The sequence below is a fragment of the Nomascus leucogenys genome, chromosome 12, assembly GCF_006542625.1.
Source record: "Nomascus leucogenys isolate Asia chromosome 12, Asia_NLE_v1, whole genome shotgun sequence".
Classification (NCBI taxonomy): Eukaryota; Metazoa; Chordata; class Mammalia; order Primates; family Hylobatidae; genus Nomascus; species Nomascus leucogenys.
Genome location: NC_044392.1, coordinates 12,673,014 through 12,691,101, shown reverse-complemented (window position 1 = coordinate 12,691,101; position 18,088 = coordinate 12,673,014). Strand labels below are relative to the sequence as shown.

Sequence of the window (18,088 nt, the reverse complement as noted above, 5' to 3'; positions counted from 1 at the left end):
GTGTGGTGGCTCACGCCTGTAATCTCAGCACTTTGGAAGGCCAAGGTGGGCAGATCACGAGGTCAAGAGATTGAGTCCATCCTGGACAACATGGGGAAACCCTCTCTCTACTAAAAATACAAAAATTAGTTGGGCGTGGTGGCGTGCACCTGTAGTCCCAGCTACTTGGGAGGCTGAGGCAGGAGAATCGCTTGAACCCGGCAGGTGGAGGTTGCAGTGAGCCAAGATCGCACCACTGCACTCCAGCCTGGCGACAGAGTGAGACTCTGTCTCAAAATAAATAAATAAATAAATAAATTAATTAATTAATAAATAAATTTATAATAATATTTAACAACATTTGGAGGCTGTCCATAGGCCAGTGCACCAATATTTTCTAAATGACCAATGTATGATGTTATAAAAGGATGCATGGGTGAAAGATCCATTCAGAAGAGACCAATGGGTTTTAGTGTTAACAGTATGAAACGTTCACTGACCTTTCAGATTCCACACTGCAACTAACTTTTAAGAACCTGCCAGGAGCAGTGGCTCACACCTGTAATCCCAGCACTTTGGGAGGTTGAGGCAAAAGAATCGCTTGAGCCCAGGAGTTTGAGACTACCCTGGGCAAGATGGCAAGACCCCATTTCTACAAATAGCCAGGCATGCCTGTAGTCCCAGCTACTCGGGAAGTGCTTGGTCAACAAAGCAAGACATCATCTCTTAAAAAAAAAAAAAAAAAAAAAAAAAAGTTGTTACTTCCATTGAGTTTTGGTGGATATCAGAGAATAATAAACACAATTACCTGAAAGACTATTAAAATACCTCTCTTGGCTGGGTGTGGTGGCTCACAGATGTAATCCCAGCACTTTGGGAGGCCAAGGTAGGTGGATTGCTTGAGCCTAGGAGTTTTGAGACCAGCCTGGCAACAAGGCAAAGCCCTATCTCTACAAAAAAATTAAAAAATTAGCTGGGCACCAGTGACAAGCGCCTGTAGTCCCAGCTACTTGGGAGGCTGAGGCAGCAGAATCACTTGAGCCTGGTATGTGGAGGTTGCAGTGAGTTGAGATCACTGCACTGCACTCCAACGTGGGTGATGGGAGTGAAGCCCTATCTTAAAAAAACTCCTTTTTCCAATTACATATCTACGCAAGGCTGAATTTTCTTCCTATACTTGAACCTAAACAGTGTATCACAATAGATTGAATCAAGAAGTGACATTAAGGCCGGCACAGTGGCTCACACCTGTAATCCCAGCACTTTGGGAGGCCGAGGCGGGCGGATCACGAGATCAGGAGATCAAGACCATCCTGGCTAACATGGTGAAACCCCATGTCTACTAAAAATACAAAAAATTAGCTGGGCATGGTGGCAGGCGCCTGTAGTCCCAGCTACTCGGGAGGCTGAGGCAGGAGAATGGCATGAACCTGGGAGGCAGAGCCTGCAGTGAGCCAAGATCATGCCACCGTACTCCAGCCTGGGCGACAGAGTGAGACTCCGTCTCAAAAAAAAAAAAAAAAAAAAAGTGACATTAAAGAGATTTGCAAAATTGCAGGGAAATGGCAATCTTTTGTTTTTGTTTTAGAAAAGTTATTTTTAATCTAAAAAAATTGATTATTTTAAATCAATCTGCTTTAATTTCTAGTAAGAATAAATACATTTATATAACCCAGAGAAACACAGACTCTTTGGGGTCTCTAACTTGTAGAAAATGGAGTCCTGAAACCACTGTAAGTTAGAGATAATACCACATCCTTCTCACAGTGGGTATGAGAAGATAAAGAGATACTTGAAATAACCACTTAGCATAGTGCCTGGCATACTGTACCAGCTTAATAAATTACAGCAAGGGCCAGGTATAGTGGCTCAAACTCTTGTAATCCCAGTGGTTTGGGGGCCCAAGATGTGAGGATCGCTTCAAGCTGGGAGATCGAGACCAGCCTGAGCAACAAATCAAGACTGTTGTCACTACAAAAAATTTAAAAATTAGCCAGGCGTGACTGCATGTGCCTGTAGTCCCAGCTACCTGGGAAGCTGAAGCAGGAGGATCACTTGAGTTCAGGAGTTTGAGATTGCAGGAGCTATGATACAGCCACTGCACTCCAGCCTAAGTGACAGAGTGAGACCTGGTCTCTCAAAAAAAAAAATAAGGCCAGGCACAGTGGCTCACGCCTGTAATCCCAACACTTTGGGAGGCCAAGGTGGGCAGATCACTTGAGCCCAGGAGTTCGAGACCAGCCTGGGCAACATGGCAAAAGCCTGTCTCTACAAAAAATTAAAAAATTAGCCGGCTGTGGTGGTGCGTGCCTGTAGTCCCAGCTACCAGGGAGGCTGAGGTGGGATGATCACCTCAATCCAGAAGTTGAGGCTGCAGTGAGCTGAGACTGTGCCACTGTACTGCAGCCTGGGAGTCAGAGTGAAACCCTGTCTCACAAATAAAATATAAATAAATGATAGCTATACTACTGCTATGAGTACTACTAATGTTGCCTTTTCTATAAGTCTACCTCATAACTAATGAATGTGCTTTTAGCAACTGAGTGGCTAATGTGGTATAAACATGGGACAATACCTGATTTGTTAAAGGAAAAAATGGTTTCATTCCTCTCTACTTTGATGGTTAGTCTACCAACTGGGGGTAGGGGAAACCTGAACTAAGTCCTCAATACCAAGCCAGACCTGGGACTGGGTCCATGTGGGGCCACTGTGTCTCAGGTGTTGATAACATAAACAGGCCAAGGGTGCCTCCAGGCAGTTTCTACTTAGCCCTAAAGCCCACTGTGAAGAGACAAAAGCAGATTCTATACATCTACTAAGAGGGCCTGATAGAAAAGAGAGTTGGATAATTCTCCTAAAATCACACAGCTACTAGGCAATGAAGCTGGTATTGGCATATTTGATTCCAAAGCCTGGGGTCTCCTATTGCACTAGAATGCCCTCAGGGATAATTTAGACAGCAACGGATGCAGGTTTCAAGGAATTGCAGAAAATACTGATTCCCAGGTACTTCTAGGGAAAATAGGGTACCCTAGCAGCACACAGTTTTCTTTGCAAAGAAACACTGGTACAGATGATTCTTTCTGTTAGAAGACATGGTGATGGGACCATGGACCTGGCTAGAAGAAGCAGGCACACACACACAGTCTGCCAGCCAGACCTTAGAAACATCCCCCATTCCAAACTGCCTGAGAAGCTCCTTGCGGATATTACCACTATGTCCTCAGGATAAAGATTGTCGCTGAAGGAGCCATCATCAAAGTTGACTTCATAGAAGGTCTCGGTGGTGAGCCTGACCACTTCACACTGGTAGAAGCGCCCGTTCTTATGCTTGCTGATGACTTTCTGGCCTGCAGTGATGCTTTGCAAGGCCCCCTTGGCACGCTGGAAAAAAACAGAGGCTTTGGTTACTCACACGTGGAGTTGGCAGGCCTGGTATATGGAGAAGAAGATCAATTAGTTCCTTCTTATCAGGGAAAGATAAGCAAGGAAAGTAAAAGTAAAAAGGAGATGGGAGCTAAAACAAGCCTTTCCAGATACCCACCATCCCAGCCAGGACATTGGAAGAGACCAGTACCACATTTTCCTCCATAAATTTAGCTCCTCCCATAAATTTAGCTAGTCCATAACTGGCCCTTATACCATATTATCTTACCCAGAACTCTCTGAACAACAACAAGGACTTCTCTGATCTTGCCAAGAACTGACATCAAAGTATCGAAGGAGAGACTCAATAGGTGCCCTGAGGCCTGGGCCGCCAGGCAAAGCTGCACCACATCTTAGCACCTGCGGCATTACCCTCAGGGCTAGGGCACAAAGACAGGTTTCTCAGATGTCTCCAGCTACACACAACAAACTGTCCCCCATTCCAAGGGCCCTGCCATTGCCATCTCTGGTGCCCTCACCGTGCCCTTCTCATTCTGAACTTGCCCTTGATGCAAACAGGATCACAAAGTATGTGACAGCCTCATTTCCAAGTACACCTGCTAGCCTGCCCAGGCACTCTGCCCCAGCCATGCTGGCCCCCCTTGCTGTTCCCTGAATGAGTGTGCCATATGTGCTGCCACCCAGGGCTTCAGCACTGCTGGTTCTTCTACCTGAGATGCCATTCCCCGGTTACTTGCACACTGACTTCCATCACAGTGTCAACTTATTGATATCATTCCTTACTATTTCATCTTCCATTCCCCTTATCTGACTTAATTTTTATCCCTGCACTTCTCACCATCTGCTATACTGTGTATTTACTTGCTTCTATGTATCCTTCAACTATACTGTATGCACCAGAAGGGCAAGGACTTTTTTGTCTTGTTCGATGGTATAGTCCTGGCACCTAAAACTGTGCCTAGTGTATAGTAAATGCTCAATAAACATTTGAAGAATAAATCAGTGAAAGAACTACTAACTCATCAGTCCCCCCAATTTCCTCATAGCACCAGCAGTCTACAGCTGCCAACTTAAGCATGTGGAGTACTAATGATTATCACAAAATAACTATTCTGTGTATGAAAAAACTCTTCCCTATCATAGCTGTGACTCAGTACTACCTCAAGTTTTTACTTGCATCAAGGGCAAGTTCAGAATGAGGGCATGGAGAGGGCACCAGGGATGGCTATGGCAGGGCCCTTGAGACACTCCGGAGTCTCATTCTCACATAGAATATGGTCCCATCTTCCTAAGGTCCTAACCATACCCCTGACCACCTGTCATGTTCAACATCTTTATGAAAAAGAATGCAGTCAGCCAACCAGGACTTTTCTGCAGTCCCAAATGGCAGAGTGAAAAGTTCATCCTTCTGGGCTGGCCGTCTATCACGTTCTTCCTTTGATTATGTATTTACCACACTGTTGTCAAACCTGTATGATCGCCTCTTCTATTAGATTGTAACTCACTCATGGCAGAGCCTTCCCCAACTACGGTCTGGCTCTGACCTGACTACCCCACAGGGACACTCGTTTGCGGTACTTAGTGACCACCACACCAGCCCTGCCTTCTCTGTTGGATGTGACCCTCCTTCCTCCCACTGGCTTGCTTCACTTTCTCAGCTGCTTTCACTGGTTCATGCTCTGCTACCTGCTTCTCCCACTGGGAATCTCCGGAGCCCAGTTTCTAATGGGAACTAGATTTAACTATGCTGTTAAATGCTAATAGCCAAATCTTTACCCTCACAGTTACTCTCCAGAATGCTCCAGCGACCTCAGCATTTACTTTCCTCTTTCTCATCCCTCCTTCTCTCCCTTGCAGAGCAACACTGCTTCAACTCAGTTCCTGATTGCAGTTACTAACATCATATTAGCATCCTTCCCATCTCTCAAGGGAGTAACCTGAGTCATCTTCAATATTCACTCCCCCTCTCCTCCTCCTCTCCCCTTCTCTCCTCAACCCACGAGGGTCAATAAGCCCTATCAATTTTACCTGTTGAAGGATCTCAAAGTTAAATGTACCCTAAAGCCCTGCCTATGTGTTCCCATTTCAGACCTCACTCTCTCCTAGGCTAACTGGTTTTCCGGCCTCAAATTCTTACTCTGAATCCTCTCTTCAAACAACCACCTGAATGATTATCAAAAACTATAGTGCAGAATCAAAATATTCAACAAGTTCTCCTCATCCAGTGAACAGAGATCAGAGTCCTGAGAGTGGCAGTGCAGGGCCTTCATCCTCTGCCGTTGTCCACCTCTCAAGCATCACACTCCCACACACCGTCACACTCCCATAACCAGTCTTTCATGATCCTTCTTCTGCGACCTGCTCATTCAACATGTTTCTCAAGCTCTGCACACAACAGTCTTTGCATACAATTCCTTCTTATAGTTTAAGACCCACTTCAAATGCCACCGTCTACCCAATCCTCTTCATAGCTCCTCTAGCTAACATTACATGTCACTTTTTCTCTAAGCTTTACCATTCAGAGAACTGCAGCAATCTCTACTGTCTGGCAATTCATGATTAACTCTTGGGAGCTCTCCCCATTTGTTCTCAACATTTTCAGAGGTTCTGCATGTCCCGGACACTAGGTTAAGTAATAAGGATGCCCACATTAATAAGATATGGACCCTCAAGGAGTTTATTCTGATGGAGAGGCAGACAAGTAAAGAGATAATCAAAAGGAATCAACTACAAGCAGTTTGGTGTCACTGGCTTATGGAGTACAAGGCAGGGAGTGGAGATGGACAGGGGCCACCTCTCAATCTCTTAACTCATTAGCACTCTTCATAATGCAGAATGCTTGAGGAAATAGTTGCTGACACAACAAATAGAAAACATGCAGAGAAAATGATCATGAAAACTGTCAAGAGGATTCTAGAATGCCACCCTCTCTCACCTCCAAATTAGGAATCTTGTGCCGAAAGCAGGTAATGAAGACCACAAAAGGCCAGTCATCAGGCTGCATCATCACACCGGCAGCCTGGGCGCAGCTCACATGGAAGGCAGTTGGGCAGCGGCCGTGAGAACACTGCACACAGCAGCCAGCAGTTCTTTTCCTCCGCTTCTTACAGAAGATACATTTCTGTAGCACAGGGGAAGAAAATCAGTGATTGCAGGAACTGGCACTGCAGCTTCCTCTGTTGTTCCCCTCCCAAATGCAAAGCCAAGCAAGTAAGAGCCAGCCCTTTCCCAAAATACAAGGACACATCAGCCTGCTCTAATCCAGGTCTGGTTACAACTTTATCCACCAAGGAATTTTTTTTTTTTTTTTTTTTTTTGAGACGAAGTCTTGCTCTGTCGCCCAGGCTGGAGTGCAGTGGCACAATATCGGCTCACTGCAACCTCCGCCTCCCGGGTTCAAGTGATTCTCCTGCCTCAGATTCCTGAGGAGCTGGGATTATAGGTGCGCACCACCACTCCCGGCTAATTTTATATTTTTAGTAGAGTTGGGGTTTCACCATGTTGCTCAGGCTGGTCTTGAACTCCTGACCTCAAGTGGTTCACCCGCCTCAGCCCCACAAAGGGTTGGGATTACAGGCGTGAGCCACCACACCTGGCCTCCACTAAGGAATCTAACCACAGAGTGAGAATCACAAACTCTAACCAAAACCAAGGGGTACAGGAGGTCCCTGTTCTCTTCTACCCAGAGACTTGTAAGTCGGGAAATTATGTAGAGTCTACAAGCCCTTACCAGTCTGAAGCGGGGCAGGGGGATTTTGCTCACATCCACCGGACTTCTTTCTGCAATGTTGACAAACCTTGCTTCCAGAATTGCCACAGCACATGAAACGTGGACCCACCTGCCAAAAGGCAAAGGCTACCTCAGTCACCTCTGGGCCCAAGGCTCTGTGGCCTTCTCTTGTGGGCCTGCTGACAGCGCTTCCTCCCTCACCTGGGTGACCACTGACTTCCACCAGCACGTGCCTGGGACCCAGGAAGGTGAGAACCAGAACCGTCTCTCCTCTGAGTATGTGGAAGTAGTGCCACCCCCACTGCCCTAGGTTAGCACAGGATCATGCTTCTTACACCACTCACTCACTGTCTGTTGAAAAATGAACAGAGTCGCAGGCTAATGGTGTGTGGCAGGTTTCAGGGAGTGAGAATAAATTGGAGAGCTCTATGCAGACCTCTTTACCATAGGACCCAAGTGCTTCCTGAAAACATCCCCAGCTGTGCCCCAATCTGCCAGTAATCACAGCTCTCTCTTGGCCTCTGCCCAAACCTCTTCCCCAGGCTGAAATGACCTCTCCCTTCTGCTCCCTTTTTCCATAGCTGACTCACTCTTTAATCTTTAAGGTCTGACCCAAGCCCCACTTACTCTGAGAGGTCTATTCAACGGACATCCTTAAGAATTAAAGTAAGTTTTGGACATTTTGGGAAACCAGCATGCATCAAGAGGAGAAGAACGAAAATGCTAACAACTCTTAAAATCATGCTACGTGAAAACCTACACCAGACAACACTGGGGCTCCATGGAAGCTGTCTGCAGTTCTAGTGGGGCTGTCTTTTTAGAGTGGGAACAGATTTGTTCTGTGTGGCCCTGGAGGGCAGAACAGGCATTCAGAGGTAAAGGTGAGAGGTTCAAGCACAGCCATTTCCACTCCAAATAAGAAAGAATGTTCCCAGCACTATCCTTTGATTGTGAGGAACACAGTGACCTCAAATAATGGCAGCAAGTGCCTTTGAAGGAGCAGAAGCAGCAGGCAGAGTAGCCATCTCTCAGGGACAGCATAACTGGGACTCTTGAGGGCAGGCGGCCGGACTGAACATATGCTGCAAGTTGCCACGGGATTCTACTTGGAAGCAGGATACTCAGCACTGACCTGCATGCACCATGCCCTAGACAGCCAGCTCTTCCAGGTCAGAAACTTCATTCATCTTATGTTTTCACCTCAGAGCAACCAAACACATGCCTAAGCACAAAGATTCACTCCATGAAAATGAGCTGCCCAACAGCTGAGAAGCCCAGAAAATTCAGCAGATTCTGTTCCACAGTGGGTGGGCCTGTCTGAGCTCTCCTCAATGTCCTCCTTGAGCACACTCGCCTCATTCCAAACAGCAGGTCTGAGCCAGGGAGTTTGCCATGTGGAGAAGTGCCTGCTAGCGTGTGGCCGCCTCTGCACACCAGCCCCAGCTGTGACAAGGTGAATGTCCTCACTCCAGCCCACACAGTCCCTGTGCATCATCTTCACAGTCTTCATATTCTCATGAGTCCATTCTTAGCTCCTCCAAAGGAGGATGTCACTGACATCTCTGCTGCAGAGGAGCAGCTGGAGTTGGAAATTCTGGGACTGCTTGGCTCCCTTAGCATTCCATTTTTAAAATGAGTCTTGGAGATGCTGTTCCAGCTCCACACGATGTGCTTCCCAAATCCTCATCAGTCATTCAGAAGAACAGCTAGTACCCTCACAAAGACACTGCGTGCTTCGGAACTGAGCCTGTGCATTCCAAGGCACTGCTCAGGAAACTTACCTGTCATCATTTGCTCTCTGCAGGGCCCCTCCTCGTAATGAGCATAAACAGCAGTCCTGCCAAGAAAGGAGAGGGAGGAAAAAGTGGTTAACACCAAGTCATTAACATTCAATCTGCTCTCCCCTGGACCTGCTTTGGGCAACTCCTCCACATAAGAAAGAAGCATAATAGCATCTGGGGCTTCACCCAGGCAGCCCCTGCACCAAGACGCCCTGTCAGGAGAGGCCACTCAGGGCTAAAGTGTGCCAAGTATTCGCGTGACTTCACATAATCCTCTTCACTGTTGTTGCTAATAACAACTCAGCAAAGTCACAAAAGATACTTTGCTCAAACTAGAGGCATGACGGGGCTCTGACTGCTTCTTATATGGGCTAGGTACAGCCAGGTTCCGGGGGGTACAGTGAAGAGAAAACGGCACAATGCATCATCGAGCCCCTTTCTGAGGCTCCAATTCAAAATGGCTGAATTCTTTTAAGGGAGTTTTTGTTCTTCCACAGGAAGACCACTAGTTGGTCTTTACACAACAGAGCAAACACAGCGTCCAGACTCCGTAAGTGGGCAGCAACCATTCTCACTGTCATAGGATTTACTCTCACAATACTCGCTCTCTGACATCACCCCATACCAGACCCTATGCAGACGGCTGGGAATACTGAGTCTAGCATGAAATCGTCTGGCCCTGAATATGCACCAAGACTCATGGTGAAGACAGTAACAGTGTGGGATCACTCACCTCCTCTAGGGCATTGGCTGAACACCGAGAACACATCCAGTCTTCAGAAGCCTTTGCAGGGGGAACCCCATAGCAACCTAACAGGGACACCAAGATGAGCAAATTAAACCCAGTGGTCAGAGTCAAAAGGTAGATTTGCAATTCCTTTCCATATACCACCTCCCAAAGCTGCAACCAAATCTCACAGAAGCTCCTTAGTTTTCTTTAGTCTGAGTCCCCAGGGCTCAGGCATACAGTATGGCTCAAAGTCTCAAAAAGTCAAAAACTGTAGATTCACTGGTACAAACACCTAGTAAGTGGCAAGGACTAATCCCTTTCTGCTATCTGCAACCAAGAGGATGGCACAGAGATGACTAGTGCCAGTATGGACCCCTGGAGACACAGTGAAAAATCAGCTAGCAACAGACTCCCCAATAAAACATCAACAATCTTTTAGGGGCTGGGAGGCCAGGAGGTGGCAATAACTTCCAGTGAGCAGGCCCATACTCCTGGGACAGGACACACAGAAAGGTGAGCAGCACTCACTGGCATGGACCCGGACGCTGCACTTCTTGCAGGAAACGAGTATGCTGGTGCCATCCTCCTCAAGATAAGGAGTAGAAAGGTTGATGTCCGTGCTGCAGCCAGTCGAAGTGAAGCACATTTCTGGAATCAATGGCTTGGTCCTCTGCTTCTGGGGGGCTAAATCTGAAGTATTTCCACAGTTCTGATTAAAGCCTCCAAACTCAACCTAAGGGGAAAGAACAAGCGTACACCTCAGTGAGCATGTGCCTATGCTCTTAGCCTTCCACCTGCTCCATCAGCAGAGAGCTGGCTCTCTTACCGATCTGACTATGGCTACAGCTCCCGGGTGCACAGCCATTATCCTGGAGCTGCTAATTGAAGTTACCTCTAATGACTCAAATTCAATTTCTCACAGCAGCATCATACATACAAAGGCCCCTAGGGGACAACTGAGAAAAGGGAGCAAGGTAAGAGGCAACTGGGATTTCAATCTTCCTAAAGCAAGTGGTTAATAAAATGCACTGAGAGGCCAGGTGAGGTGGCTCACGCCTGTAATCCCAGCACTTCGGGAGGCCGAGGCGGGTGGATCACCAGAGGTCAGGAGTCCAAGACCAGCCTAGCCAACATGGTGAAACCCCGTCTGTACTAAAAATACAAAAATTAGCTGGACGTGGTGGCGTGTGCCTGTAGTCCCAGCTGCACTCCAGCCTGGGCAACAGACTGAGACTCCATCTAAAAAAAAAAAAAATGCACGGAGATGTTAGCAGCTAGGCTGCTACTGTGGGCTCCCTTACATGCTACACTGTGCGGTGACCCCACCTCAGGAGTGTACCCAGAGCAGATGCTCCTAGTAGGCCAGCACTAATTGACTCTTGTGGTGCCTATCAGCAGGTCACCTGAGCTGCAGCACTGTTACATGGCTGGAGCCCCACCTGTGTGATTCCTGGCTCAGGGTCCCTCCAGGAAGAACTTAAGTCCACATACTTCCCTTGGCAAACTATACTGATTGCAAATATCTGCTGGATGGCACCTGCATCCCCATTCCTAGGATGAGGCCCAGGAAGATGTCAACCCCAGAGCCTATGCCATTTGTGAAACTCCTACATAGTAGATCTGCTTATAGTAAGAACCCAGCCATTCACTCCCCTCATAGGCAAAGGCTTTGGTTTTGCTTTTTGTCAGTGGAAAGGTTTAGCGAGTTCCTAATCCAAAGTGTGTTGGCCTGAGGTTCCATTTTTCAGCAAGCATGAATCTGGGGCCCTGCCAGGCTCAGCGGCAGCCATGCCACTTTAACCACCAGAGCAGGTAAGGACCACTTACCTACCTGCCACACTGTGCAGGTCCCAGCTGAGACTGAGCTGGTCCCCTGGCACCTGCTGCTGTGAATGCCTTCCTGGCATCCTAGAGCTGGACCCAAAGAGATCCACCAATGAAGCCACAGATGCCCCAGAGCAGGAGGCACACAGCTGAGCTCAACAATTTTGCTTGCCAGCCCCTCCTCACATATCAGGCCCTTGCTTCTACCCCTCCCAAGTTCCTTCTGCTACTGGCAACACCCCTTGTGGCAATGGGAAAGGAAAAACAACATTAGAGGATCTGGCTTTTCAGCTGAGGTTCAGACTGTGGTAAAGAAATCACAGTTCTCCATGCTGGCCAGGACTACAAACCACTTGGCAAGAATAACCACGGACTAGAATAACAAAATGCAGATTCCTCTGCAAACTGATGTCTGTGATGACTGCATGTGCAAAGGGGAGCCTAAGCCCACCCTCAGCTCATCTCCAAAGCATTCTCAATTGAAACCCACGTTGCTGGGTTATCTGCCTGGAGACAACTGACCAATACACAGATGGGGCAGAGAATGCTGGGGTGGAGGTGGCCTTTCCCAAGACAACCAGTGACAAGCTATATACTCACAAGTAAATCTAGCTTCCCTATGATTGCTGGTCCTGGGTAAACAGAGTGCATGGAGCTGGGTTACCTGATGGTAAGTCTGGAAGATCATACAGACAGCGCAGTGAGGGGCCTGCTGGGCCATGGTCTCATTGAATTCCTTCTCAGCCTCAAAGTTTGGAGGTCGGTTCTGCCACAGTTGGCTCAGAGGCTTGGCCCAGGCCTCTGTCTCCTCAGCCTCTTCCTCAGGGGCCAGCTGTTCAGATGTCTCTAGAAGAGGAAACAGAAATGTGAGTCAGCACCAACCCTGCACATCTGTGGCTCTGCCTGGAGAACAGATGAGTTCAACTAGGACTCCTGGTCCTAGGTTTGGACCAAGGGTGACTCCTGGATTCCTAAGGATGATAAAGGCAAAGGGTGGAAGCACTTGTCAATAGACTCTTTCAGTATCTTGATGATGTGTAGGGAGTCCTGCCAGTACCCCATTCTCTGACCAGACTGACTCGTGGCCTCCATTCTTCCTCCTGCCCCACGAGCTCAGCTTGCTCTACTCTCCCTTAACAGCTGCCACATTCAGCCCTTCTGCCCAAGGACAGCAGAATGAAGCACCATCTTGCCAGAAACCATCTTATTTGCTGCCTCCAAAATGTCAGCCTGTTAAGTCCTTTACCTTTTAGAGTTTTCCCTTTAGTGCAACTAAACAAAGAAGGAAAATAACAGAGAATTGGCAAAGCTTAAAAGTTGTAATATCATGGTCCTTGGCCAGGACTTAGCAGCTTCCTCTGGAAAGGTCAGGGGTATGTACCTATTCTGGACAAGGCTCCCCAACCCCTCCTAGCTCTGCCTCAGAAGAAAGCAGAGCTACACATCCAAGATGAATCCTCTTCCCAGCCACAAGATGTGATGCCTGACGCTGGCAAACAATACCCTGCAGGCTGAATCCAGCCTACTCAGGAAGCTAAGAATTTTTTTTTACATTTTTGTGATGGGGTCTTGCTATGTTGCCCAGGCTGGAGTACAGTGGCTATTTACATGTGCAATCACAGCCCACCACAGCCTCAAACTCCTGGGCTCAAGTGATCCTCCCATCACAGCTGCCCAAGTAGCTTGGATTACAGGCATGAGCCACTGCGCCCAGCTTTGTTTTTACATTTTCAGCATTGGAGCTTTAAAAAAAAAAAAAAAGACAGTGACAACCACAGAGACCAATGAGGACTGTAAAGCCTAAAATACTGACTTCCTGGCCCTTTATCTATCCCTGGTCATGACAGATGGTGTCTCCTAGGTGTGCTAGACAGCAGGGCATACAACTCATCAGACTTCACCAAGGCCTGGGAAGGAAAAATCCCCTCTGGGTGCATCTTCCTACAAGAAAGGGACATACTGCTGAGTGGAAAACAAAAAAAGTTTGCTCACAAAACTCATGTAAGTGATAAAGGTGCACACTTCCCGGTTCTTCCTAAATCAGTAAAACAGGGGCATAGTCCACGAGCTCCCAGCAGAAACAAGGAAACAGAAACAGGGAAGTAAAGGAAACGCCATAATTCTGAAGGTATAAGTAAATGAGGGCAGTCTTTGGTAGATGTCCAAAATGTTTCTCCAGATGCTCTACCATGTGAGGGAGGTATGAAGCTACAGTTGCTATGCCTTTCTTTGGCAAGTGTGACCAAGCAAGGCCCAAGTATGTGGCCCCTGACAGGAGACTGGCTCTGTGCCAGCCCCATCACACGGGGCATCCCAGGGGATCCCTGCGTCTCGCTTTGAGTGGCATCATCAGTCCCCAGCTATGACCCTCCTTCTTCCCAAACAGAAGTGCTTTCCCAAAGGCCCCTGAAATCTGTTCAAAGCAGCCAAGGAAAGCTCTGGTCTGTACTTCCATTAGGTGCCTGTTTCTTCATTTCTGGCAACTCCAGCTCAGTGCAGATAGTATTCTACGCTGCCCTCACAGTCATGTTTAATCTGAAGGCATCTGGCAGCTGCCATTGTGCGCCGCCTCAGTGTACCCTAAGGACACCAATGCAGACAATTAAAATCAACCCCTATATGCCCCATCATTCAGTTGCAATCAGGAGCCATGGTGCCTAGAACCCAAGCACAGATTTTTTTCTTTATCCTGGCCAAACAGGAGTGACCAAGATAGAATGGAAGAAACTCCTGTCTGAGCTGACATAAGAACACAGAGAACTTCCTAGGACCTGACTCAGGGTCCTGCCACACTTCTGACTGGAAGACAGAAGGGATATTCCCCACCCTGTTTATCATGATCTTTTTTGTTGTTGTTGTTGAGACAGAGACTTGCTGTCACCCAGGCTGGAGTGCAGTGGCATGAGCTCAGCTTACTGCAGACCCGACCTCCTGGGTTCATGCCATTCTCCTGCCTCAGCCTCCCAAGTAGCTGGGACTACAGGCACCTACCACCATGCCCGGCTAATTTTTTGTATTTTTAGTAGAGATGGGGTTTCACCATGTTAGCCAGGATGGTCTCGATCTCCTGACCTTGTGATCCACCTGCCTCAGCCTCCTAAAGTGCTGAGATTACAGGTGTGAGCCACCACACCCAGCTATATCATGATCTTTCTACTGAAAAAAAAAAAAAAAAACAGCAGAGATGGGGCACTGACATCAGATCAGGAAGGAGAGGACCAGGTAGGACAGAGCCTGATGTTAGTCAAGAGTAACATGTACGATTGACTGTACTCTCCCTGAGGGTGCCAGGGCCCAGTCACCAACCAAGCTGGAGCTGAGGCTCGGCAGTGCTGATCATCCTGGATCTCTGGGCTTCAGGCAGCCAAGGAGACCATGCTCCACTGATGTCCACACACCCTGAGCTTCAGTGCCACATTTCCTGGTTTTCCTTACACATGTCTGCTTACCCTGCTTCTCTGCCTCCTTCACAGGCTCCCCTCCCTCCTCTGTCCACCTAGCCCCAGCCTCTGCTCACCCACCTTGGTCCCCTCCCCAAGAGTGGCCTCATTATTCCAACACTTGTATCCAGTGTCACCTCAGTGCCAACTCCTAAGTCTACATCCTCCATAGACACTGAACTCAGGTTTCCCCAACCAAAGCTACAAACTGGGGAGGCACTCAACTCCTCCTCCTCAACTACCATCCTCATAGCTCCACAGCCAGTCACCAAATCCAGTTGATTTTCTCTTCCAAATATATTCCCTACCACCACCATCCTACTTCAGACCCTCATATTGCAGACAGACCATCAAAGCCATCCTCAAGATGCCAGCACTAGGAGCGATCTTTTCTAAAGGAATCTAAATGACCATGTCATTCCTCTGCTTAAAACATGTCACTGGTTCCTGAATGCCAGTAAGACGAAGTCCTCACTCTGGCCTCCATGATAACGCTGTCCAGGATCTGGTCCCCCTCCTCCTACCCCACCTATCACTCCCTGGCCTTGCCCTCCAGCTCCAGCCACACTGAGCTGACTATAGTTCCTCTGACTACAGCCTCCTGCTCCTCTTCTCCATGGCATGCTGTCCTTCTGCCCCAGAGTAACACCGTTTCTGTTTTTTTTTGAGATGGCGTCTCTCTCTATCGCCCAAGCTGGAGTGCAGTGGCGCCATCTCGGCTCACTGCAACCTCTGCCTCCTGGGTTCAAACAATTCTCCTGCTTCAGCCTCCTGAGTAGCTGGGACTACAGGCGCGTGCCATGATGCCCAGCTACTTTTTTGTAGTTTTAGTAGAGATGGGGTTTCACGTGTTAGCCAGGATGGTCTCAATCTCCTGACCTCGTGATCCGCCCGCCTTGGCTTTCCAAAGTGCTGGGATTACAGGCATGAGCCACCGCACCCGGCCACCTCTTCTTTCTTGAGATCTGTTTACCTGTCCAGTTTCCCCACTACCCGTGAGTGTCTTGAGGGCACGGACATATCTTAGTTATCTTTGCAGCCACATATGCAGCACAGGGCTTTGCATCACTGACAGGATTTTCTGTCCTGAAAAATCAGCCTTGTACCTCCCAGGAAAAGAAAGGAAAAAACCTGCCTGCAATTATCCCCTATTAAGATACACTGCAAGATACTCAAACTTATAATGAAATCTGGTTAGTCAATTAGATATAAGGAAATCCGGTCCTCTTTATGGAATATCTGGAAGAGCAGCTAAGCCACAGGCCCACCCTTATCCCTCAGCTTGGCCTTCTGATGTCCTGTCCTGTCAAGTCTAATGTGGTGAGCTGCTTTCCTCCTGGTGAGGAAAAAACAACACTTACCATCATCACTGACACACTCCTGCAGCACAAGTGGGTGATGGCGGGGGAGCTTGCTTAAAGGCTGACGGCGTCCCTTGGACTTCTTATTCTCTTCTAGGGAAAACATGTATTCATCTGCAACCTGGGCAAACCACAAGAAATTAAATTGGTCTTGTCTCCACTTGAGACACAGCACAAGTCACCCTTACAATGAAAACCAAAGGAAAGAGAGGGGCACAGAGGAACAAAAAGACATATAAAACCAAACAGAAAATACCTGTCTTAGAAGAAGCCAAATGACAATACCACGTCCCAAACTAGTCTGAGCTAGGATTATGTACATTTAGGGCAAAACTCAAGTGTAGTTCTTGGCCTTCTCAGGAGCAGCCTGAAACCAATGTACCAAAAACAAGCCTGCTCCAGCTCTGAGAGAGCCTTGCCCCATCCCTTAAGCTCACTGCCATGAGACTACCAAGGTGGCCCAAGTGAGAGAGCCCCCAAGGAGCCTAGGTGCCCCTTTCCTTGGCCCAGTAGGTCAACAGTACCTGTTACAATGTGCCAGGCAGCTGGGCCAGGAGTGTCCAGGGGACACCCAAAGGGGTGAGCAGCAGCTGACCTATTAAAAGTAAAATAGACTACCTTCTCCTTATACACTGCCAAGACTTCAGCTCTAGCAGATACTGTTCATTCCTCAGTTAGCTGCTGCTTCTCCAGGGGAGAACATCAGCCAGGACAGAAAGTGCATCTGAAACTCTGGCCTGGCTGCAAAGGGAAAGGTTGATTTAACACTGCATTTACATAATGTCAGAGCAAATGTAATTAGATTTAAATGTACAAGATTGACTCAGAAACACTACAGAAGGGTTTCTTTCTAATCAACATATTTGAAACTTGGTTATACTGACATTAGGAGATGCAGGGTTAGCAAAATCCATTAAGCAAGGAAATGAGGCCTGAAAAGAGGGCCACTTTGCAACTGTGACAAAAACCAATGCCATAAATGCTGCAGTGCTACTTCAGAGAACACACCCTGGGTCTACAGACTCCATGTGCAACTACACAGAGCCCCAGGAGTTAAGGACCACAGTTGGAATGCCAAGAGAAAACAACTTCTGAACAGGCCATGTCCAGGAAGAACAGAACCTGCCCTTCCAAACGTAAATTTTGCCAACAAGTTTTGCTGTCCATTTGCCATTCATTCAACAAATATTCACTGGGCACCTACTCTGTGCAAAGGCCTGCCCGGGAAAAGAAGGTGTAGAGAAGCAAAGAAGATGTAATCTGTGCTTACGTGAGTAAGGATGCTACAGCAGTATGGAGGAATATGGTGGAGTGAGGATATTAGGGACCTTTTCCTACTGATGTCCATGAAGACTTACATGACCATAGACTTAATCAGACCTGAACTATATCAACTGTCTAAACCCATGGTTTTCAAAATGTACATCCGGAAAGTGCCTCAGGAGCCTCCATTAGAGTGAACAAAAAGGGCTTGAGGCCCCACCTTCTTTCCAACCAGAATGGCTCTGCTTTTGATTTATATGTTTTAATTAAGATTTCACTTAAAGAAAGGGTTCTGGCCAGGCACAGTGGCTCACACCTATAATTCCAGCATTTTGGGAGGCTGAGGTAGGCGGATCCCTTGAGCCCAGGTAACATGGCAATACCCCGTCTCCACAAAAAAAAAAAAAAAAAAAAAAAAAAGCCAGGTGTTGTGGCATGCACCTGTAGTCCCAGCTACTCAAGAGGCTGAGGTGGGAGGATCACCTGAGCCCGGAAGGTCAAGGCTGCAGTGAGCTGAGACTGCACCACTGCACTCCAGCCTGGGTGACAGAAGTGAGACTTTGTCTCCAATCAATCAATAAGTAAGTTAAAGG

At 47.8% G+C, this 18,088-nt stretch overlaps 1 protein-coding gene across 3 annotated transcripts in view; it reads right to left on the bottom strand.

Annotated features, from left to right (window-relative positions):
- KDM4A (lysine demethylase 4A) overlaps positions 1-18,088 on the bottom strand; it is a 55,045-nt gene that overhangs the window by 4,414 nt on the left and 32,543 nt on the right. For all 3 annotated transcript variants that reach the window (XM_030823702.1, XM_030823703.1, XM_030823704.1), the window contains exons 12-19: positions 16,233-16,353; positions 12,096-12,277; positions 10,136-10,340; positions 9,611-9,687; positions 8,878-8,933; positions 7,097-7,205; positions 6,302-6,487; positions 3,193-3,363 (exon numbers count right to left, since the gene is read on the bottom strand). In XM_030823702.1, coding sequence (XP_030679562.1) covers positions 3,193-3,363; positions 6,302-6,487; positions 7,097-7,205; positions 8,878-8,933; positions 9,611-9,687; positions 10,136-10,340; positions 12,096-12,277; positions 16,233-16,353 — 1,107 coding nt within the window. The remainder of the gene's footprint in view (positions 1-3,192; positions 3,364-6,301; positions 6,488-7,096; positions 7,206-8,877; positions 8,934-9,610; positions 9,688-10,135; positions 10,341-12,095; positions 12,278-16,232; positions 16,354-18,088) is intronic.